The sequence below is a fragment of the Orcinus orca genome, chromosome 13, assembly GCF_937001465.1.
Source record: "Orcinus orca chromosome 13, mOrcOrc1.1, whole genome shotgun sequence".
In the NCBI taxonomy this organism is placed as follows: Eukaryota; Metazoa; Chordata; class Mammalia; order Artiodactyla; family Delphinidae; genus Orcinus; species Orcinus orca.
This window is the reverse complement of record NC_064571.1, coordinates 5,092,348-5,115,000: the sequence shown is the minus strand read 5'-3', so window position 1 is coordinate 5,115,000 and position 22,653 is coordinate 5,092,348. Positions and strand designations below refer to the sequence as shown.

The following is a 22,653-nucleotide window of genomic DNA, read 5'->3' as shown; positions in this document are numbered from 1 at the left end:
CAATCGTACACATTCCCTGGTAACTTCTGGAACTGGGCACTGTGTAGTCCACAAAGGCTGTGAATAAGACCCAGCCTCTGTCCTCAAGGCCGTCCCCACCCGTGGGATCCAGACAAGTCACAGGTGTGCTGGATGGCCTGATGGCTCCCACTTCATTCCCCTCCTGGTGTAACTTTGCAGCTCCTCCCACTACAGGTGGGGGTATTTCCTGGTCCCACAAATGGCAGTTTGGCCACATGTCTTGCTTTGGCCAACGGAATGTGGGCCAGAAAGAGTGAGCTAGTTCTGAGCGAGTGCTTTCGCACTCGAGACTCGAGGCCACATGAGAAGATCATCTCCCAGGAAGTCACTGGTCCAAGGAGGGTGAGACACCCATGGAGCTGACTTGGGTCCCACCTGAAGCTTGGAGCGGAGACTAACCCAGCGTAATCTAGGTCAGCCAAGCTCCCTCTGACACACAGACCTGTGAGCAACAACAAACGGCTGGTGTCGTATGGCATTCAGTTGGGGGCTGGCTCGTTAGCGGTATTGTTGTGGCAGCAGCTGGTGATACAACAGGCGACTGCGATAAAGCGTGGGAGGGACCACGGGGAGATGCCGAGGGACCACGGGGAGATGCAGAGGCATCTGGTACTCCAGCCTTGGGGAGGGTGGTAGGGAGGAATGCTTCGTGAGCGTGTATAAATTATTCACTTTTTGGCCCTCATTCTGCTTTTCCCTCGGGGATGCTCTAGCTCAGAGGGTCTGCTGAATCCCTCAGCGCGTGTCAGAATTGTATGTAAACTAAGTTAACCCATAAAGACTCTAGGAAGAGTTCTCTGACCAGTAAAATGTAAGGAACTTTCGACTTCTGGTGATGCATTCACTCATCCCTTCACTCAACGGGTAGGAGTTAGGGAAACAGCGGTGAATAAAATAAAGCAGGGTCCCGAGCACGTGGCGCTTACATGCTGGAGAGAAGAGACATAGTTAAGGATAAACGCCATCGACAGCAACAGAGCAGGAAAGGAAGTAGAGCACTGGGGCAGAAGGTGGTGCCACTTTACGGGAAGGTCAGGGAAGACCTCACCAAGGGTGATGCCTGAGCCCAGACCCTAGCAGTGGCCTTAGGTGACGAAAGAGCCTATCAGGCCAAGGGGTAGGGAGTGCTAAGGCACGCTTCAGGAGAGAGAAACACTTGAGAGACAGACTCCGATTCCAGTGAAAGTTGCTGTAGAGGAATAAATTCAAATATTTTGAGTTTTCTTGTTAAAAAAATCCAGGCAAAAGGGTTTTGGTCGCCAGGGGACACCTCCAGGGCCCATCCCAGGGGCCCTCCTCAAGGGGTTCTCTGTTTGGGCGTCAGCGGTTCTTGGTGACCCCTCCTCTGTGTCCTCCTCTAGGCTGCGGGGTGCTGGGCCTGCGGTCTCCACTTCCTGTGTCCTCCAGAAGTTCCCGGGAGTGATGTTCACCTGGTCCATGTGGTTGCTGTGTGTCTCTGTCTTCACCGTCCGGCCTGAGGAACACATGGGTAAGAAGTGACTCAGCTGGAGGGGACGTGCCTGCAGCTTCTCTGGGGAAAGGAGTTGCTTCTCTAGGGAGGTTCTGTTGTCCTCAAAAAGCAAGGTGTTGGTAGGTGACGGAGTCTTCCTCTTGCCCGTCTCCTCTGGTTCACGACCTTGCCCTGGGCATCGGTCATTCCTGCCAAAGGAGCAAACCGAAGAGACCCTGCTTTTGCCCTTGACAAAAGGTGCCTTTGGATTTTAACCGTACGACCTGCTGCAAGGAAGCTGAACTCAATCAGGATCGACTTTGAATGACAAGGCAAAAATAAGGCCAAAATTTTTTTTGTCATCGTGTGAACCTGACTTAACTTTTCCCACAAAATGTCGATGGGACTTGATAGTAGCCCTAACCTTGTTATTTGGGGGTTTTGAGATCTCTGTGAGAGGAGGGGTTCATGGGGCCCCCACGTTGTCCGGGGCACGTGGCTTCCTTGGATGGACCCAAAGCCTGACTGTGGGTTCTTTGTCATTCAGTGGCTGCAGGAAGCTGCCAGTTTCATGGCAGGCATCCCAAAACCAGGTTCAAGGTAGAAGGGGAGCCTGTGGCCATGAGGTGCCCCCAGGGGCCATACTGGGACTCTGCTACCACCCACGTCAGTGTGACATGGCGTAGAAACAACTCCGCCACGATGGTCCCGGGGGAGGAAGAGCTGCGAGTGTGGGTCCAGGACGGCGGCCTGTGGATTGTACCAGCCTCGCGGGGGGACTCTGGCATCTACATCTGCACTGTCAGGTCAGCCCCTCTGGGATGAGGGTGGGAAGGGGGGCCCTTGCGGAATGGATGCTTGCATGGCGTTTCCGTGACCACCTGGATTTCAAAACCCGGCGCACAGGTGGGAACCCACCTTACGTCCGCTTCACTGTCACTGAAATACCTCCTACCTGAGAGCCTGTCCACAGATGTCCTCATGGCACCCTCTCTCCCTTCGCTTGAAGTCTCTGCTCAGGTGTCCCCTCTATGGAGAGGACGTCCCTGGCCACTTTATCTAAAGCAGGACTCCTGTCACTCTCCCCTTACCCTGTGCTTATTTTCCCTCATCTGTCACACACATATGTGTTTTATGTACTTAAGGTTTTTCTACCCTGTTAGAACGTAAACTCCAGAGGACAGGGACTTGGTTTGTTTTGTTCACTGCTGAATCCACAAGGACCCAAGAAATAGATGTAGAACGCTGAGTAGAACAGGGGACCCAGGTGAGACTTTAGGAAGAAGTTAATCCAACTGGTTAGTGCACACCTGGGGGGACCAAGCTCGCTTACAAAGTTCTCCCAGGTGGTGGGTGTGGAGGTGAGGCTGGAACCCACAGCTCCTGACCTGGGGCGTAGTCCCCTTCCTCATTGCCCTGTTGCTTTTTTTCCCCTTTAATTGTGGTAACATAAGCATAACATAAAATTTACCATTTTAACCCTTTTTAAGTGTACCATTCAGTTGTGTGAAGTACATCCACATGGTTTGCTCCAGAGCTCTTTTCATCTTCCCAAGCTGAAACTCTGTCCCCACTGAACAGCTCTTCAGTTTCCCCTCCCCATCAGCTCCTGGCAACCCCCATTCTACCTTTATTCTGTCTCGATGAATTTGACTGTTCCAAGTACCTCATCTTCCAAGCACCACAGTCTTTGTCCTTTTGTAACTGGCTTATTTCATTCAGCACAATGTCTTCAAGGTTCATCCATGTTGCAGCAGGTGTCAAAATGTCCTTCCTTTTTAAGGCTGAAGAATATTCCGTTATATGTACAGTTGACCCTTGAACAACACGGGGGTGAGGGGCCCCGACCCCTAAAGTCAACAGTCTGCGTATAACTTACAGTCACAGCCTTCAGTGTCCACGGCTCCTCAGGACCCTCAGTTTTGTGTCCGTGGATCCACCCAACATGGACTGTGTGATGCTGTAGTATTTGCTGTTGAAAAAAATGTGTGTACAAGTGGACCCACACAGTTCAAACCTGTGTTGTTCCAGGGTCAGCTGTACATACCATATTTTGTTTATCCATTTATCCATCAAGGGACACTTAGGCTGCTTCTGCCTTTCGGTTGTTGTGAATAATGCTGTTTGTACATGGCTGTAAAAAATTTGAGTCCCCGATTTCAATTCTTTTGAGTATCTACCCAGAAGTGGAATGGGTGGATCGTATGGTAAGTCTATATTTAATTTTGAGGAACTTGTATTGTTTTCCACAGTGGCCAGACCATTTTACATTCCCTCCAGCAAGGTACAGGGTTCCAATTTCTCAACATCCTTACCAACACTTATTATTTTCTGTACTTTAATAGCCATTCTGATGGGGGTGAAGTGGGATATCACCGTGATTTTTTTTTAACATCTTTATTGGAGTATAATTGCTTTACAATGTTGTGTTAGCTTCTGCTGTCTAACAAAGTGAATCAGCTATATGTATACATATATCCCCACATCCCCTCCCTCTAGGTGGTCGCAAAGCACCGAGCTGATCTCCCTGTGCTATGCAGCTGCTTCCCTATTTTATATTTGGTAGTATCCCTGTGATTTTGATTTGCATTTCCCTAATGATTAGTGACCTTGAGCATCTTTCCATGTGCTTTACTGGCCATCTGTGTATCTTCTTTGGAGAAATGTGTATTCAAGTCGTTTGCCCACTTTAAAATCAAGTTGCTTGTTTATTTGTTTTTGAGTTGTAGGAATTCCTTATGTATTCTGGATATCAATGCCTTACCAGGTATATGACGTGCAAATATTTCCTTGCATTCCATGGGTTGCCTTTTCACTCTGCTGATAATGTCCTTTGATGGACAAAAGTTTTAAATTTTGATGAAGTTCATTTTATCTTATTTTTCTTTGGTTGCCTGCGCTTTTCATGTCATAGCCAAGAAATCATGTCTAATGCCATGAAGCTTTCCCTCTGTGTTTTCTTCTAAACATTTTTATAGTTTTGGCTCTTATGTTTTGGTCTTTGATCCATTTTGAGTTAAATTTTGTATGTGGGTAATTCATGGGCCAACTTCATTCTTTTGCATGTGGCTAACCAGTTTTCCTAAGATCTTTTATTGAAAAGACTGTCCTTTCCCCATTGAATGGTCTAGGCATACCTTGCTGGTTCTTGAAGGAGAAAGTTGTAGGCCTAGTGTTGGCAGCCTTAAACATTTCCTGAGTTAGTTCTTTTTTTTTTTTTTTTTTTTTTTTTTTGCAGTACGCGGGCCTCTCACTGCTGTGGCCTCTCCCATTGAGGACCACAGGCTCCAGACGCGCAGGCTCAGTGGCCATGGCTCACGGGCCCAGCCGCTCCGTGGCATGTGGGATCTTCCCGGACCGGGGAACGAACCCGTGTGCCCTGCCTTGGCAGGCGGAATCTCAACCACTGCGCCACCAGAGAAGCCCGAATTAATTCTTCTGAAGATTAGGGCAGACCATTGGCGTGACTGGGAAATACTCTTCTTGGCCTTGTTTCTTCAGCTGCTGCCTCTCTTCCACCCCAAGTCTCTAATTATCCTCACCAGCCAGCTTCAGAGTCTCCCCAGATTTCATAAATTCATTTGACTTAAGGAGAAACTGTGCCCACGAGTATTTACATTTAGAAAGACAGCCAAAGAAAGTGACATTCTCAACACAAAGAAGTTACTCATGAATGGGAGAATTTCAGACAATATCAACCCCAGTCCTAGATGGTGTATGTGTGTGTGTGTGTGTGTGTGTATGTTTTCAATCCTGTCAATGGAAGCAGGCAGACAATCTCATATTTTCATATCAGAGAAATGTGGATATCTGATTTTTTTAAAAAATATATTTTATTCAATTTGATTTCATCTGTATTTTTCACTTTTTATTTTTTATTATTAAAACAATTAATCAATATATTTATTTTTAGTTTTGGCTGTGTTGGGCCTTTGTTGCTGTGCAGGCTTTGCCTAGTTGCAGTGAGCAGGGGCTACTCTTCGTTGTGGTGCACGGGCTTCTCATTGCAGTGGCTTCTCTTGTTGCAGAGCCCAAGCTCTAGGCACACGGGCTTCAGTAGTTGTGGCACGTGGGCTCAGTAGTTGTGGCTCGTGAGCTCTAGAGCGCAGGCTCCATAGTTGTGGCGCATGGGCTTAGTTGCTGCACCACACGTGGGATCTTCCCAGACCAGGGCTTGAACCTGTGTCCCCTGCATTGGCAGGCGGACCTTTATCCACTGTGCCACCAGGGAAGTCCCTGGATATCTGATTTTACAATAGCTATAAATGCATAATTTTTCTTTCTTTTTAGTGTCAAAAATTCTAACGTTTTTCTAAGGAACACTATGAGGAAAACTTAATAGCATGGTAGAAATAGGATGGAATTTGGAGTCAGAATGGTATGAATGTGAATCTTAGCCCTCATTTGCTCCCTGGTAGGACCTTGGTCTTATTATTTGATATTCATGGGCCTCAGTTTTCTCCTTTGTAAAGAGGTTTGTTGGGAGGGTTCTGTGAAATCACATCATATGAAGCATAGAGTATGGGGAGCACCATTGTAGGTGTCAATATGCACATGGAAATGGCCTTTCTTTCCCCAAATGCAAGACTTATTTACTACTGAAGTGATAACATGCAAAAATGAGGGAGATGTGAGCTGAGTCATATTTGCCTTAAAGTTTGTTTTTATACGTGATTAAAAAATTTGTGCTTAATACCTTATTTTGTTTTGTATTCTTGTAGAAAAAAAGAGATCAGAGATTGAGAGGCCAGGGAAACCCGATGTGGGTTAATCTTTTGCAGCTCGTGGGAGAGTTCCCCTGGCTGACCTCTAAAACTCTCTTCCAGCTTCGGGATTGGGGTCTAATAGAGCAAGAATCACCAGCAGCTGCTATAATGCCCTTTGGCATTTACAATCACAGGGCATAAAATGGCCCTGCTCCTGTGCTGTTTATAATTTTGTGACCTGGAACCCACATAGCTGTTCTGTCCATCAGGGTGGGCAAGGTGATGCTGCTGGGCTACGCAGCCCCCAAGTCTCAGTGCCAGGACCTGTAACCCCACCGTCTGCTCTGGATGGGGGACAGGACATATCTGGTGGATGGCACAAATGACAACCACCTCTTTGCTGTGGGGCTGCCACACTACATGGGGAATATGAGTGGTGATCGACCAAATGATTTCCCCACCCATCTTTCTTTTGAGTTATTTCCACAGGGGGGGTCTGTTGCCCAAGGGGGATGACCAGATCAGTAATGCGAACAGGTTTGTAACTCTCAATATGTCTCGTAAGCTTGGTGTCTGGATGTAATGCCCTGATTTACAGGTTTTCCCACAGCCCTACTGGCTTCTAACCTTGGTTTGACCTCTTAGAGGCTCTATAGCCTTAGGAATTTACTTACTTTCTGCATACCTAATTTTCCTCATCTAAAAGTGATACAGTAGTGTCACAGGGTTGGAGAATAAATGAAATGATGTATTGCAGAGCACAGAGCCTGGCATGCTCTCCTCCCCAGGAGCTGCTGGGAGGGCTATTTTCAGGTGTGCTCTGTTCTTCAGACTTGCCCTCATAAGCATTTCTTCGATTTGCAGTGAGATTATGCATTCTTCAAGGTGATAGCTGTCTGCATTTCTTCGTGCATAAAATGTTTTTCATCTTTTTCCTTTGTTCAACCAGATATGAAGTAGAAATTTGAATTAATTTCTTTTTGCTTTCGGGTAGTAAGCATTTATCACTTACTACCTTCACATATAATTTTCACATTTTGCTCCTTCTTTGGGTATAGAATTTTTTTACATTTTGCTGTACCCCTCCCTCCCAACCCCATAAAACACACATGCTCATTGTGTTGATGTCCAGTGTTTCTTAGGTAGGTCACCAGCAGCTTAGCTGAGCTAATTATATCTTTATGTTTTTCTACTTAAAAAATTGTTTGAATTAATATCCTCTGTCCTTCCCTCCACATTGTCTGTGTTTCTGTCAGTGTTTTGCCTCTGTCCTTTCCCCAGTTCTAGGGTCTTGATAGAATGATGCTATTGCGACTATAGTTAGACCCACCAAAAAAATAAATAAAAACCAAACAAACAAATTTACCAAGTTAATTTCCCCTGTGCAGTATTGCAAAAATCATTTCTAGATCTTATACAAAGTGCTCAGCAGTTTTCTGAAATTTGATTTCAGTGGATAATGATTTCCAAGGGAAGTGAAGAGGATTTTCTTTATATGGAAACAGCGGCTCTTAGGAAACAATATCTCCATCTAGATAAGGTTGCCTGGACCAGGAATTTGGAGCATACTGGGGCTGTGATCAAGAACCTCCCCCGGAACCTGGAAGGGTTTAGGCCCCTTTGAAGAGGACTTGAGGGTTTTTTACTGGCCCTCAATGGTCTTGAAATCAGGCTTGTGGAGGGTCCTTTTTGGAAACATGCAGAATATATCACCATTTCTATATGACAATTATGTTTTTTTTTTTGTGTGTGTGTGCTCCAAAGATTCAAAAGGACAAGGGACAAAAGTATTGCAATACAAATGAGGAAAATACAGAATGCAGAATTTAATGAGATTGGGGAATTATTCTTTATTTCATTTAGTTTTATTTTCATTTTGCCTTGCCATTTATTATTCCTTTTTTTCCCTTTTAAATCAGAAATGCCTCTTACTGTGACAGAATGTCCGTTGAGCTCAGGGTTTTTGAGAAGACAGAAGCTTCCCTGCCTCTCATCTTCTACCCGCAAATTATAACCTTGTCAGCCTCTGGGTTATTAGTTTGTCCTGATCTGAGTGAATTCATCGGGAACAAAACTGACGTGAAGATTCGATGGTACAAGGTACATGTTTAAGAATTGCCGTTTAATGAAAAGGTGTTTGATGAGCCATAGGAAAGATATAAAATATTCATTTGAAGGCAATATATTCACTTTTATATTTCTGTTTTTTTAAACCAGCGATTTTAAAAAGGGCCATGATTAATATGCTCTGATAGTCTTGAAAGTGTCCTCAGAGGGTGATTTGAAAAGGCAGAGTGGAAATGAATGCAGAATAAATAACAGCTGAAGAAAAGAGCTTTTCACTCTGTTGTTTGTCTATAGAAATTTTTAGAAAGAACTATTTAACAACTTGATACACATATTGATAGAGTTTTTTTTGTTGTTTCTTTTGTTTTGTTTCGGTTTTTTTGCGGTACGCGGGCCTCTCACTGCCGTGGCCTCTCCCGTTGCGGAGCACAGGCTCCGGATGTGCAGGCTCAGTGGCCATGGCTCGCAGGTCCAGCCGCTCCGCGGCACATGGGATCTTCCCGGACCAGGACACGAACCCGCGCCCCCTGCATCGGCAGGCGGACTCTCAACGACTGTGCCACCAGGGAAGCCCTGATAGAGTTTTTTGAAAGCACATAAAAATCAGCCTTTGAGTTAAAGGAGTAAAATATAAACACAATTTCGTGTCCTGACTGGTTGAATAAATATCTACTATCATTGGCTCCCTTGTTTAGACCAGGTGTGGGCAAAAATTGAGCTGCCACCCATTTTTGTATGTTCACCAGCTTAGCTTTCACTTGTTTAAATGGTTAAAAAAAAGAATAATATTTCATGACCCGTGAAAATGATATAAAACCCAAATCTCCGTGTCTATAATTAATGTTTTGCTGGGACACGCTCATTTATTTCTGTGTTTTCGTGGGGCAACGGCAGAGTTGAATAGTTGAACAGAGGCCACGTGGACCGTAGGCCTAAAATATTTACTCTCTGGCCCTTTACAGAAAAAGTTGCCGACTCCTGATATACACCATAGATTGATACTGAAAAGTACAGTTATTTGTTTAAAAATGGATAGAAACTAACCTTTTAATCAAAAAATAGGTTGACCAGTTGACTGGTATTCTAACTACAAGATAGCTCTAGGATGTCAATTTAATATTGGGAACTTTTAAATGATTTTCGGAGAAAGTGAACAGCCAGCTCCTAGGAGTTCACCTGCCCAATTATGGAGCTCTTGGTTTTGTAAGAGCATAAAAAGGTCAGTGAGGGGTTTTACCGTAGAGGAAAGAGCACAGGTTCTGGGGTTGAGCAGTCTGGATTGGAAACCCTGCTTCTTCACTGACCTTTTGTATAGCCGTGGTCAGTTATTTTACCTCTTAAACCTGTTCCCTCTGCAAGACAGCAGTTCGTCACTCCCACTGCCTGAGGTTGTTTTGAGATTAAATGGAGCACAGTGTGGGAAGCACCTCGTGCAGTGCTTGATTTGTAAATGGTCCTCAATAAATTCGGGTGGACAAGGGTATCATGGTGGCGCTTAATAATAATATTTGTTCCCGTCCTAAGAATGCTAATCATTACTGAGCACGTTCTGTGTACAAGTCTGTTCTAAACTCCCTGACATGAACCCAGTGCAATAGGCGTTGTTAATATCTCCATTTTACAGATTAGGAAACAGAGACCGGAAATGTAAGGAATGTGCTTAAGGTCATGCAGCTGGTAGAGGGTGAAGCCAAACCTCTGACCCCAGAGGCCAGAACCCACACATCCCTGCCACACGGGGGAGACCTGGGGGCTCGTAGGCCCTGGAATAATTGCGCTGCCGGGCCCTGTTTGGCTTTTTTCATATTGATCACTCATGTTGGGAACAATGAAATCTCTTTCTTTAATTAAATACATTGTACAGTTAGACTTCATGAGCTATGTGGTTGACAAACTATTCCAGTTATGCCTGGGTTCTCATTCAGAAAAAGTCTCTGCAATGACTCAAGGTTATATATGACTATTGCAATCATCATTTTTTTAAAGGCATTTCTTTTAAAAAAAATTTATTTATTTATTCATTTTTGGCTGTGTTGGGTCCTCATTGCCGTGCACGGGCTTTCTCTAGTTGCGGCGAGCAGGGGCTACTCTTCATTGCGGTGCGCGGGCTTCTCATTGTGGTGGCTTCTCTTGTTGCGGAGCACGGGCTCTAGGTGCGTGGGCTTCAGTAGTTGTGGCACACAGGCCCAGCTGCTCCGTGGCATGTGGGATCTTCCCGGACCAGGGGTCGAACCTGTGTGCCCTGCATTGGCAGGCGGACTCGCAATCACTGCATCGTTAGGGAAGCCGCACAATCATCATGGTTTTGAAAGAGATGTTCCTGAGAACATTTTGTGCTCATGAGGGTGTGTTCTCTGTTACTGGAGACTTCCCTCTTGAGGGTCTGCTCTGTAGAATGCACAGTACCTTTTGTCCATACAGGAAGTGTGGCCTCATGTCTCACATTTATTTTTTTATTATTATTTTTAAAAATAAATTTATTTGTTTTTGGCTACATTGGTTCTTTGTTGCTGTGCTCAGGCTTTCTCTAGTTGCGGCGAGCAGGGGCTACTCTTAGTTGCGGTGTGTGGGCTTCTCATTGTGGTGGCTTCTCTTGTTGCGGAGCGTGGGCTCTAGGCACGTGGGCTTCAGTAGTTGGGGCACGTGGGCTCAGTAGTTGTGGCTCATGGGCTCTAGAGCACAGGCTCAGTAGTTGTGGCGCACGGGCTTAGTTGCTCCACGGCATGTGGGATCTTCCCAGACCAGGACTCAAACCTGTGTCCCATGCACTGGCAGGCGGATTCCTAACCACTCTGCCACCAGGGAAGCCCCACATTTATTTTTGTCTTACAAGTTTTTCTCTGTCTCTACTGACTCCTAAAATTGAGATGATGTTTAAAGTGATTACTGCAATATCAGCTCTTCTGAGCCTTGTTCTCCAAGTTGCCATGACTACGTCATAACACCCCTTTCTGGATGTTTCCCAAGCACTCTTTTCTGGATGTTTCCCATAGCACTCCTTTCTGGATGTTTCTATAGGCAGCTGTTATGCCATAAATATATTTATATTTTAATCGCCTACTTTGTCAAAGAAGATAGTTTCTTTTTTTCCCATTGTGCCAAAGCAAATGTGCTTTAAACATTCTGGTTAAACAAACCCAGCCATCCCGTGTTATATGCTAACAGACTCCCCCTCCTAAAAATACAGTTAAAAGTATGTCCCAAAGGACAATATTTGCAAAGTAAATATCAGAGCGGTTCTTGGATTGCAGATTCAACAGTGACGGATAATACCAATGCTGTTCATAGTTTTTGAGATGTCAATTAAGATATAGCGTAACTTTGAAAAACATTTTCTCTTAAGGATTCTGTCCCTTTGGATCAAGACAACGAGAAATTTCTAAGTGTGAGGGGAACTCGCTTACTGGTAAACAATGTGTCTCTGGAGGACGCGGGCTATTATCAGTGTGCCATGACGTTTGCCCACAGAGGCAGGCAATACAACATCACCAGGAATATCAAACTCCGTGTTAAGAGTGAGTACTTGCTATCAAGGTACCTCTGCACCCTGGTTCAGCAACAAGCATGCAAGGAAAAAATTAGGGTTCCTGTAGAATTCTTTGAGTGTCTTTGGTATGAAAGGAAAACAGATATGGCAACTCTCTAAGCATCAGGCTTCTAAGATGTGTAGGACACTTGGAAAGAGAGGAAGCAGGGTGTTTTTACGAGGAATGGTGAATCCCTGGGTAGTTGACGGGGTTCCGAGTCTGAGGCTAAAACATGTACCACTAGAGGGAGCCAAATAGTGGTTCTCTTGGAAGGTCTCTTTGCAAGGTCCCCTTGGAAGGCCTGCACCTCCAGGGCCACCTATCAGGACACGGTTGCCGTAACTTTGTGTATAATTCTAGGATACTAGGATTTTATTGGATTTTTCAGTGAGAAGGCTATGCGTTGGCATATGTGGTGAAAATTGCCCTTTTCTGGTCTTTCCCAAGCAGGTCTAGTTACCCTTGAAACCAGGATTTTAAATAGTGAGGGATCTCATTGGTTTAAATGAGTTCTACCTGAAAATAATGTTGTGAACAGTACTGATTAGCATGTCAAGTTTATCCACTGTTTCCTCCATGCCTCCTACGTGTGGGACATCAAGCTTGGTGCAAAGGGCACACAAGTGAGGCAGTTCTAGCCCCTGCCCTGGAAACTATGGTGCTTTTCTTTGTTTTATACACTGAGTAACTACACAACTGGAGTCTTTTAAGGACGTTTCAGAGAGCATTGGAACTGTATTAAGGTTACATAATTGGTCTGTGAGGGGAAAGACTTTTCTCCCAGAGAATCCAGAGATTCAGTTTTACTACAGGGAAAATCGTGTCTCCCATGAATGGAAATCTCTAGGTTATTTTCTTTTAACGTCTTGTGAAGATTCATTCACATCAACCCCTTGCTCCCGCACAGCGGGGACCCCTGAGAATCCCGTGGCTTTGAAGGGGCCCCGAATTATCCTGTTCATGTGATACTGCACAGGAACACTAGGGGGCGCCAACCTACATATAATCCTGTGTCGGGACCACACTGTGTCTCAGCCGTTCTCAAAGGGTGGTCCTCGGCCAGCGGCAGTGGCATCACCTGGGTACTCATCAGACCTGGAAGATCTCAGGCCCCATCCCAGACCTACTGAATCAGAAGCGATTAGCAGCCTGTGTTTAACACTCCCACCACCCTTGTGTCGGTGATGCTGATGCAGCCTGGACTTGGGACCCACGGATGCATTAACGTCTCGTCCTTGGGGCGTTCTTCTCCCCTCTCTGCTCCCAGCCTCTGTGCAGCAGCCCTGTGACCGTGAGGGGAGGGAAAAGCTCCCGGTCTTGGTGGAGAAGCAGCTGCTCCCCGGGCTCTCCTGGGATGCTGCATAATGCTTATTCCTGTTAGGGTTTCAAATGCCCTTTAGTGGAAGAGGTGGGGATGGAGCAGAGCTCTCTGTCCACCCCCATCAACTGTCCTTTCTGCTCCAGTTCAGATGCCCAGTTTCTTCCAGCTGCTGGGGGACCTGCCTCTCAGGGAGCTGGGCTCCAATTCCCACCCCCCCTCAAAGGGTCAATCATCTCAACTAAAAAGCCCTGGTGACCAAGCTGGGTTACTGAGTTTATCACTCAGTATGGGGTTAGCATCACGAACAGGTGGTTCTGGGGCCCCTGTGCCTTTTTTATTTCTTTGGAAGCGACTCCAGGGTTCTGTGGCAGGCGCATGGGATGGTAGCGAGGGAGTGGGGAGAGATACTTTGGGGCGAGGAGCCTCTGGAGTAAGACCTATCCTGTGGACATGGCGAACGCTCCTGTTAAGGATTCATTCAGGAAGCCGGGGAGCGGAATGGTTAATTGTTACCACAGAGCAGAGAACATCTGTTCGTGGAATGTGTGTTTAACTGTGGCTTCTTCCAGTCATCTCTCTTCTGGGAAAGGCATTGGCCAAAGAGGCTCAATTTCGTGGAGAGCCGGTTTCCTTTGCCAGAAAAAGCCAAGTCTCACAATGGCTGGCCCTGCTGTAAAAGATAATTTAGTTAATTAGCTAAACAATAGACCCTGACCCTCAGCTTGCGATGAAGGCTTTCCTAACTGAATCTCTTTTCCTCATATCTTTCTCAGAAAGAGAAGAGGAGACGATTCCCGTGATCATCTCCCCCCACCAGACCATCTCAGCTTCGCTGGGTAAGGACCGTGTAACCCACCTGGATGGCTGCAGTCCCAAAGCTGGGGCCCCAGGACCCCTGTGTCACCGACTGTGCCTGCCGTGGGGTTTGCAGGTCCCCCTACCCCAGCGGGAAATAGCAAATGAGAGGGAACGTTTCCCTTTACCAAATACCGTCAGTAATGGCATTATCTGAAAACATGTACACTTTGCTTCTTGAAAACCCTGCCTACAAAAATCTCAGTGCAAAAGTCAGAACGTTCTAGTAGCTGTTGTTAACTGCATGAAAGGATTAAGGCATGATGCCCCAGAAAGTCAGCACCTGTAGTGTATTTAAAATAATTCACTTTACCAATACTTGGCCGACGCTCAGCGTTTCCCCAAGACTCCGACTCTGCCCCTGCTGGTTCCCCCAGAGACAGTTTCTTATCGCCAACATAGCTGGTCAGCGGGTCAAGGGAGTTAAGGAAAATGCATGACAGAGGTTTTCACCATTTTTCACCATCCTGGCCAGCATGCACTTTCTTATTGAGCACAGCTAAGTCTGATAAGATGCCATTCAGGGCTTCCCTGGTGGCGCAGTGGTTGAGAGTCCACCTGCCGATGCAGGGGACACGGGTTCGTGCCCCAGTCCGGGAAGATCCCACGTGCCCCGGAGCGGCTGGGCCCGTGAGCCATGGCTGCTGAGCCTGCGCATCCGGAGCCTGTGCTCCACAACGGGAGAGGCCACGACAGTGAGAGGCCCGCGTACCACAAAGAAAAAAAAAAAAAAAAAAAGATGCCATTCAATGCCAACATCAACCCTGTGGGGAGGTCTTACTTCTCCAAATTTCCAGAAGGAAAAGCTGCCCAGGGGGTCACTGGCTCAGTATCTGTCGAAAAGCCATAGTCGGGTCTGGCTGGGGTTCAGACGCAGGCCTGTGTGTCTGTGAGGCCTGTACCTTTTCTGTGTGTCTGTTTTTATATAGTGGTTTTGTAGGTCTTATGCTCATTTATTAAACCCTGGCTGCAGAGTCCTGTCTATCTACATATCATCTATCTATCTATCTACCTATCATCTATCTATTATCTATCTAACCACCCATCTATCCATCTATCATCTATTATCTGTCTGTCATCTATCTATCCATCGTCTATTATCTATCTAACCACCCATCTATCCATCTATCTATCTATTATCTATCTGTTATCTACCTCCCTCCCTCCCTCCCTCCCTTCTTCCCTCCCTCCCTCTTTTGTCTGGTGTTTGGGCTTACATTTTTAACTTTAATTGGTGGTCATGGAGAAGGAGGGCTTTTGCACAGACGCCGGGATTGCTGCCTGACACCTGAGTTGCAGCTCCCAACAGCTGTCTTGGCTCTCAGAAGAGCCTCCTGGAAGCTTGGGGAAGTGGGGGCCCGGGTTAGCGCTGAGTAGCGCCCCAGCGCCCCTGCTCCTCTGTGCTCCCCAGCCCAGTGGAGCTGAGTCTCCAGCCCCATTGCTTGGCATATGCACTGATGTGCCTGGCAGAGTCGTATGAGGCCAGAACGAGTGGGCTGTTTTTGGCTGAGAAATCTTTAAGGTCATAAGGGATGTGAAGGAGGAAGAAAAGTGGGCTTTCTGAGCCTGACGTGGCCAGGTGTATTAAAGCACACACCCCAGGGAGGCACGTTACCCACGAGGAATTTATTCCCCCTCCTCCCCTTTGGTGACTAAAAAGAACCCAACATAGTGATTGAGGCAGGGGACCTAGGACCATCATATCGCACAACTGTAGAAGGCACCATTCATGTAAAACACAGTGGCTTTTGAAAGGATTAATCCTAAATGAACATGACCAGGGATGGAGAGCTCCTAGGGGAAACAGGAGAGCAGAGACTAGCAGTGGGCAAAGAGACAGATCCTCTGGATTCTGGATCTGGAGTTCTGGAGGCAAGAAGAATAAACTGTGGGAAGAGGCAGCTCTGGAACTCAGAATGCTCTGTAGGGGCCGAGTGGCCTTGGGGGAGCCATTTGCCTCCGGGTTTCCATCTGCCCTGAGGACCAGTGGAAAGAGCTGGAGACCCTTGGTAAATACTGATGCTCTAGGTGAATGGAATCGCTTGAGGGAACTAAGTTTCCATCTAAGAAGAGAATTGGTGAGGGTGTCTGAAAAGAGGGGGGAAGATCCATCGCTCAGATCTGCTGATGTCCCCTGGCTGGGTTCTGACATTTGATGTGCTGCGTCTTGCCGTCACAGGGTCGAGACTGACAATCCCGTGTAAGGTGTTTCTGGGAGCTGGCATACAGGCGACCACCTTGCTGTGGTGGACTGCCAACAACACACACGTAGAGGATGCCTACAAGGGGGGCCGCGTGACCGAGGGGCAGCGCCAGTAAGTGGGGGAAGATCTTCCTCATCCCCTGGGCAGAGCTGTTGTGAACCCCCTGCAGACTCCACTTCCTTGAAGAGACAATGTCCTAGCCAACCCATCAATATGACACACATACCACATTACAAATATATATTTTTTATTCTACTCCGTTGGATTTTTAGAATCTTAAACATTGGGTTTGCTAAGTATCACCAACTGTTCTTGAGAATCAAGCCTTCTCTCTAAATCTATGAGCTGCAGCCTACTACTTGACATTGGTGTTGCCTCTTCTAGCTGTTTAATTAGATCTTTCTTCCTTGAGCATTGCAGAGTCAAACATCCACAGCCCTTAAAACGACTCTGAAACTTAGCCACGGGATCCGAGAGCCGCCTCTGCTTCCTTCCAGTCTCTAAGGAAGGTTACTCTGAAAGAAAGCGAGGATTCTGTCCTCATAAGCCTTCATCTCCGGGAAATATTTTCTCACTCTGAAAGTAGAACAATCAGGCCTTGTAGATGGAAACCATTTGCCTGTGAGGAGGCAGACCCTTCAGTGTTCCAAATTATAAAGTGTTTTTAAAATCACAGTTTCGGCACTCTGAAGTTGCCTGAACTTTTGCTGGCCCAATTTTTGTCTTTTTGGAAAGGCCTATCCAAAAAGGTCTTTCTGGATGCAATTTAGTGGATAGAAATTACGTGTAGTTAGTGCGACTGTTTGCTTGAAAATTCTCGTTGTGAAAAGCTTGGGCAGAACCCACATGCCGCATGTCAGCTTACTCGTACTACCTGTTTGCTTAAAGGAGCCTATTTTCCCCCCATAGATTAAAAAAAAATAGTCCTAGTGGCTCCACACCCATGATATTTTCATTCATACTAACAGATCGTAGTGAAGCATCTTCGGATTCCTGCAACATTGCACGTGGCAGTGCTGTTGATTAGAGACCCCTCCGCGGCGGCCCATCTGCAGCCCTCGGGTCTGCACTTGAGTTTCTAGAGTGAGGGTTGGCAGCGAGCGGGGATGAGAGTAGACACCGTGGAGGACGGGATTCTTGGAAACTCCCTGCCCTCCAATATGCAAATGATTTCTTGGTGATACGGTCCAATTTCCCAAAACTAGACATTTCTATTCCTACGACTGGTTCTTTGTTCATCAAGGGCCTTAAAAAGTGATTTCTCCCCCATTATCCAAACTCAACTGGCTTCTGCAAGCTCCTTGTTACAAGTAACCTATCCCAGTGACCAGCATCTTCAGGGTCCCTCTCACCTTCAGGAACAGGCTTAGAAATTCTCCCAAATACGTAACAAATATAATGGCAAGTACCTCTAACTTGGTAAATCGTGACATCCATTCAAGCACAGTGGGGCCTTGAGAATGTGTAGGTGTCTATGTTGAAAAGACTTTATGTTTAACTAAGTGTCTTCTCACTTAGGGAATACTCAGAAAATAACGAGAATTACATTGAAGTGCCCCTGATTTTTGATCCAGTCGTAAGAGAGGATTTGCACACGGATTTTAAATGTGTTGTCCGTAATACAATGAGTTTCCAGATGCTTCGTACCACAGTCAAAGAAGGTATGGATTTTGGGGACATTAAAGGGAAAAGCTATGTGTTGGGTGCTCTGTGGACGCTAAATAAAGCTCCTGACGCTCTGGGTGATTACTTAGGAGGGCCCGTGAGTTTCCCGTTAGCCGAGCACAGAAAGCAAATCTCTCATTTTTTATGACTTTTTTGGTAGGGTGGAGGCTGCCACCTCACGGGCTCCAGAGCGCAGGCTCGGAGATTGTACTCAAAGAAAAATTTAAAGAGGAAGCTGAGGGCTTCCCTAGTGGCACAGTGGTTGAGAGTCTGCCTGCCGATGCAGGAGACGTGGGTTCGTGCCCCGGTCTGGGAGGATCCCACGTGCCGTGGAGCGGCTGGGCCCGTGAGCCATGGCCGCTGAGCCTGCGTGTCCAGAGCCTGTGCTCCACAATGGGAGAGGCCGCAGCAGTGAGAGGCCCGCGTACCGCAAAAAAAAAACAACAAAAAAACAAAGAGGAAGCTGGTTTTTTTGGAAAAAAGATAAAATGGTTCTGCGATAGATTTAAAAAAAACCCGTGTCCTCTAGTGGTTCTGCCTGGATCGGCAGGACCAGCTCTGCTTTCATGACCCCTCAAGGAGGGTGGGATGCTTTTTATCCCAAGGTTGAGAGATTTCATCCTCCAGGAGCTGGGAAGGTACGCAGGGCTCAGGCAGCTTCAGGGTTAAAGCCATCGGTCATCAGGAGATAAAGTATAAGGCTGTAGCCAAACCAACGCAGTGCTCACGGAAGGACATTTACAAAAAAAAGAAAAACCTGACTTACCATTTTGACAAATCGATTTCTTCTCAGTGTTTGAGCGCTGGGCAGGAAAGGGAGATGTGGGTGATGTGGTCTGTCGACAGCCCGAAGGATAAGAAGGGAAGAGACAAAGCGATCCCTACTGGGAGCCTTACCCTGCCTCCTGGGCAGTCTGCACAATCAATAAACACAAACTGCCCCACATATTCCATGTTTGCAGGGGAGGCAGCTGCAGACGAGCTTCTAATTGGAAAGCTGAGAATTTGTGTAAGCCTCAGGGCAGGAACGACAGCACAGTATAACTTCTCTCCAACTGTGGTCCATGCATACCAGCATCCCTGACTTGAGCCACTAGTTAAAATGCAGATTCCTAGGCTCACCCCCAGATCTACCCGGTCAGATTCTCTGGGGTGAGGCCAAAGACTGCAATTTAGCAAGCTCCTTTCATGTTAAAGTTTGAGAACCGTTGCCCTAGGACACACGCGAAGGCTGACGTCCCAGATCATTTCCATGAGCGGGTTGGTGGTGGTACAAACTTGGAAGTGGAGGATTCCACAGAAAGTGGGATCCACTGCTGGGCTTCAGAATCGTGACCCAAAGGAAGCCATGGTTTGTCTGCTCCTGATGCTGGGAACTGCAAACATTTCTAAGACGTGAGCCCTGACCCTGCCTGTCCTTCGCTGGGTCGGCCATGACTGATCACAGAGGGCACAGGTCAAAGCCTTTCACCAGGGCTGAGAGGCGCCCCCAAATGGCTGCTCCGAAAATTAAAACTTCACTCGTTTCTAAGCCTTGAGGGATTTTAAGGTGGAAGAATCATCTGGAGAAATTGTCTGAGACTGTGTCGATTCCCGAACGCCTGCACAGACTAAGATAAACAGTAGCTTAAAAATGTAGACTTCTAGCCTCATCATCCGTGCGCTTGTTAACTTTTTTAATTTAGTTTTTATTATATATTATAGTTTATTTACAATGTTCTGTTAGTTTCAGGTGTACAGCAAAGTGAATCAGTTATACATATACATAGATACGTTCTTTTTCAGATTCTTTTCCCATATAGGTTATTACAGAATATTGAGCAGACTTCCCCGTGCTATACAGTAGGTCCTTGTTGGTTACCTGTTTTATATATAGTAGTGTGTATATGTCAGTCCCAAACTCGTAACTTATCCCTCCTCCTCAACACTTGTTAACTTTTTATCCATACTTCCTATATTTTCTAAAATAAATTAATTTTTTAATTTATCTTACTTTTGGCTGGGTTAGGGCTCTTCGTTGCTGCGTGCAGGCTTTCTCTAGTTGCAGTGAGTGGGGGCTAGTCTCCTTTGCGGTGCGCGGGCTTCTCATTGCAGTGGCTTCTCTTGTTGCGGAGCATGGGCTCTAGGCACATGGGCTTCTGTAGTTGTGGCGTGCGGGCTCAGTAGTTGTGGCTCACGGGCTCCAGAGCGCAGGCTCAGTAGTTGTGGTGCATGGGTTTAGTTGCTCCACAGCATGTGGGATCTTCCCGGACCAGGGATCGAACCCGTGTCCCCTGCACTGGCAGGCGGATTCTTAACCACTGCGCCACCAGGGATTGCTTCTTATATTTTCATAACACAGAGATACCAAGGAGTAGAATATAAAATAACTGGATCCAAGCGATAATCTTGACACCTAAAGCCCCTTTCTTCAAAGTTTTTCTTTTCCTTTGTTACTTTACTGACTCCTCATGACACCCATACTCACGGAAAAGGGCAGATTATGTGCTGGCTACGTCACAGTCAGCTAGCAGAGACCTAGACCGGCATCTCATTGCACACAGCCCAACGGGTAGAACAAAATTAGACCATCGACACCTGCCCACCCCCCCAGCTCTGCGTTGCTTCTCTCCAATGGATATTTGTTCTACCTTGCTCGTTTGCCTAACGCCACAGATGTCACCCTCAAGTATCCTTGATCTTAGTGTAAGACATACTTTCTGAAAATCAGTACCTGTTTATTAGAAGTGACAAACACCACTTCCTTCTCTGTAAAGTGCACGGCAATGTCCTATTTGGTGGTAGGAGCGTGTTCACCCCTCACATGTCTGTTCTTCCTACAGCTGCCACGTTCTCCTGGGAGATTACACTGGCCCCCCTTTCCCTCATCTTCTTGGTTTTGGGGGGAATATGGATGCACAGACGGTGTAAACGCAGAACTGGAAAAGCCTATGATTTGATGATGGAGTTAAAGACCAGCCATCAGATTCTCAATCCTATCCGAGTAAAATAAAGGAAATAAAATACTTCAAGTCAAACGATGTCCTTTCTTCCGCAAGCAGCCCTGGTTTTTGAGGGACGCTGTTCTTTTCCTCCGTTGTTTAACAGAGCTGCTGTGTTTATAGTGGGTTTGTAGTAAAAGACTGAAGTGGACATGTAAAGTTTATTCTGAAACTGAATCACAGGGGCCAATGTGCACATGGGTGGGCTTGAGGTGCTCTTTGAATAAGAGGTGAAAACACCTAAAGGAGTTTTGGAATTCATTCATCCATTTCACAGAAACGTGTTAAAAGTTTCCTTTAGCTATGCTCTATGGCAGGTGTTATAGATACAAAGATAAAGACATGGTTTTCCTTTCGGGAACGTGGAATTTCATGTTGAAACTGGAAAGGATGGTTTAGAAATACTAAAGAAGAGTCAGCAAGAATTGGTAAATGCTTTTTAAAAGGACGATCCAAAAAATAGTAATTCAAATAGATGGTCAGAAAAATACGTTAGGACATACTAGCAGACTGAGAAACGGATTCGCCTTCATAACGAAACTTCTGAAAATAAAGAGAATGGAAGAGTATTGAGATAACTGCATACACATTGAGAAAAAAGTAATCAGAGCCTCTTTTATGTAATATGCCAAAACGAAATTCCAGCTAAATTAATGAGTTAAATTAAAAAAATCAAATGGCAGGAAAATTGGCGTGACTCACTCCTTCACCTATTCAAGTCTTTGTTCAAACGTGACCTTCCCAGAGGCCCTTATGAGTCCCTTTCCAACCCTCTCTGTTCCCCCCAACTCTGCTTTGTGTCATTATAGCTCTTATCACCACCAGACCTTCCATTATATATTTGCTAGTTCATTTTCTGTTTTCCCCACCAGAATGGGAGCTCCTTGAGGGCAGAGATGTTATTTTGGTCACGGCCGTATCCCCAGTACCTCAAATCAAGCCTGTCATCCACTGGGCACTTAATAATTATTTGTAGAATAGACGAAAACAGGATGAATTCTCTTGTGTTCACTAGCAATAAAAGTATCACCAGAGTAAAGATGGACAGGGTTCATTATGTTACAATTTCTGCAGAGAAAAATAAAATAATAAAAGCAACACATCAAAGAAATTGTGTCAAGCAAGGTCAAGGCATTAGTAACTATAACAAAGTTATTCAAGGTTGTTTTTTTTTTTTGCGGTACGCGGGCCTCTCACTGTTGTGGCCTCTCCTGTTACGGAGCACAGGCTCCGGATGCGCAGGCTCAGCGGCCATGGCTCACGGGCCGATCTTCCCGGACTGCGGCACAAACCCGCGTCCCCTGCATCGGCAGGCGGACTCTCCACCACTGCGCCACCAGGGAAGCCCTATTCAAGGTTTTAAGGAAGGCATCAGAACCAAACAGATGAAAGAACATGGGTAGGGAATTGGGAGAAGAAACACCAAGGAACCGTGGTTTCAGTAATAATCAGAGATATCAATTAAACAACATTGAGATACCTAAGCACACACACTATCCAGTGTTAAAAGGTGATACCAAGGTCATTACAAAACAGTCACCCTCACTCCCTATGATCCCATGTATACACACGCTGGGAGGTGACAGGCATATATGTGAAGCCGGTGGGGTGCTGGGACCAGCGGGCACCTTCTTAAAGAGCCGAGTGTGGCATCTCTTCCCGACTCTGTTGAGTGATGTCACGCTGCAGCTTAAAGTCAGCTGTTGTGGGAGTATTTACACCACCGAAATCGGCAAATGCCCAAGTCTCCCCTTTGCGGTACCCCGCTACAAGGGTCATAGCGACGCCCAGCACTGCTACTCCTGGGGATTTAGGACCTGATTCAATAAAAGATGATGATTAGACACGTGAAAGAG

The 22,653-nt window shown here is 46.3% G+C and overlaps 1 protein-coding gene across 6 annotated transcripts in view; it reads left to right on the top strand.

Annotated features, from left to right (window-relative positions):
* IL1R2 (interleukin 1 receptor type 2) overlaps positions 1-20,827 on the top strand; it is a 46,296-nt gene extending 25,469 nt beyond the window's left edge. For all 6 annotated transcript variants that reach the window (XM_049696081.1, XM_033401725.2, XM_049696083.1 and 3 more), the window contains 8 exons: positions 1,383-1,510; positions 2,019-2,277; positions 8,097-8,277; positions 11,588-11,759; positions 13,866-13,928; positions 16,127-16,262; positions 17,670-17,812; positions 20,639-20,827. In XM_049696081.1, coding sequence (XP_049552038.1) covers positions 1,383-1,510; positions 2,019-2,277; positions 8,097-8,277; positions 11,588-11,759; positions 13,866-13,928; positions 16,127-16,262; positions 17,670-17,812; positions 20,639-20,808 — 1,252 coding nt within the window. In that variant the 3' untranslated portion in view covers positions 20,809-20,827. The remainder of the gene's footprint in view (positions 1-1,382; positions 1,511-2,018; positions 2,278-8,096; positions 8,278-11,587; positions 11,760-13,865; positions 13,929-16,126; positions 16,263-17,669; positions 17,813-20,638) is intronic.
* Positions 20,828-22,653: the final 1,826 nt, after the last annotated feature.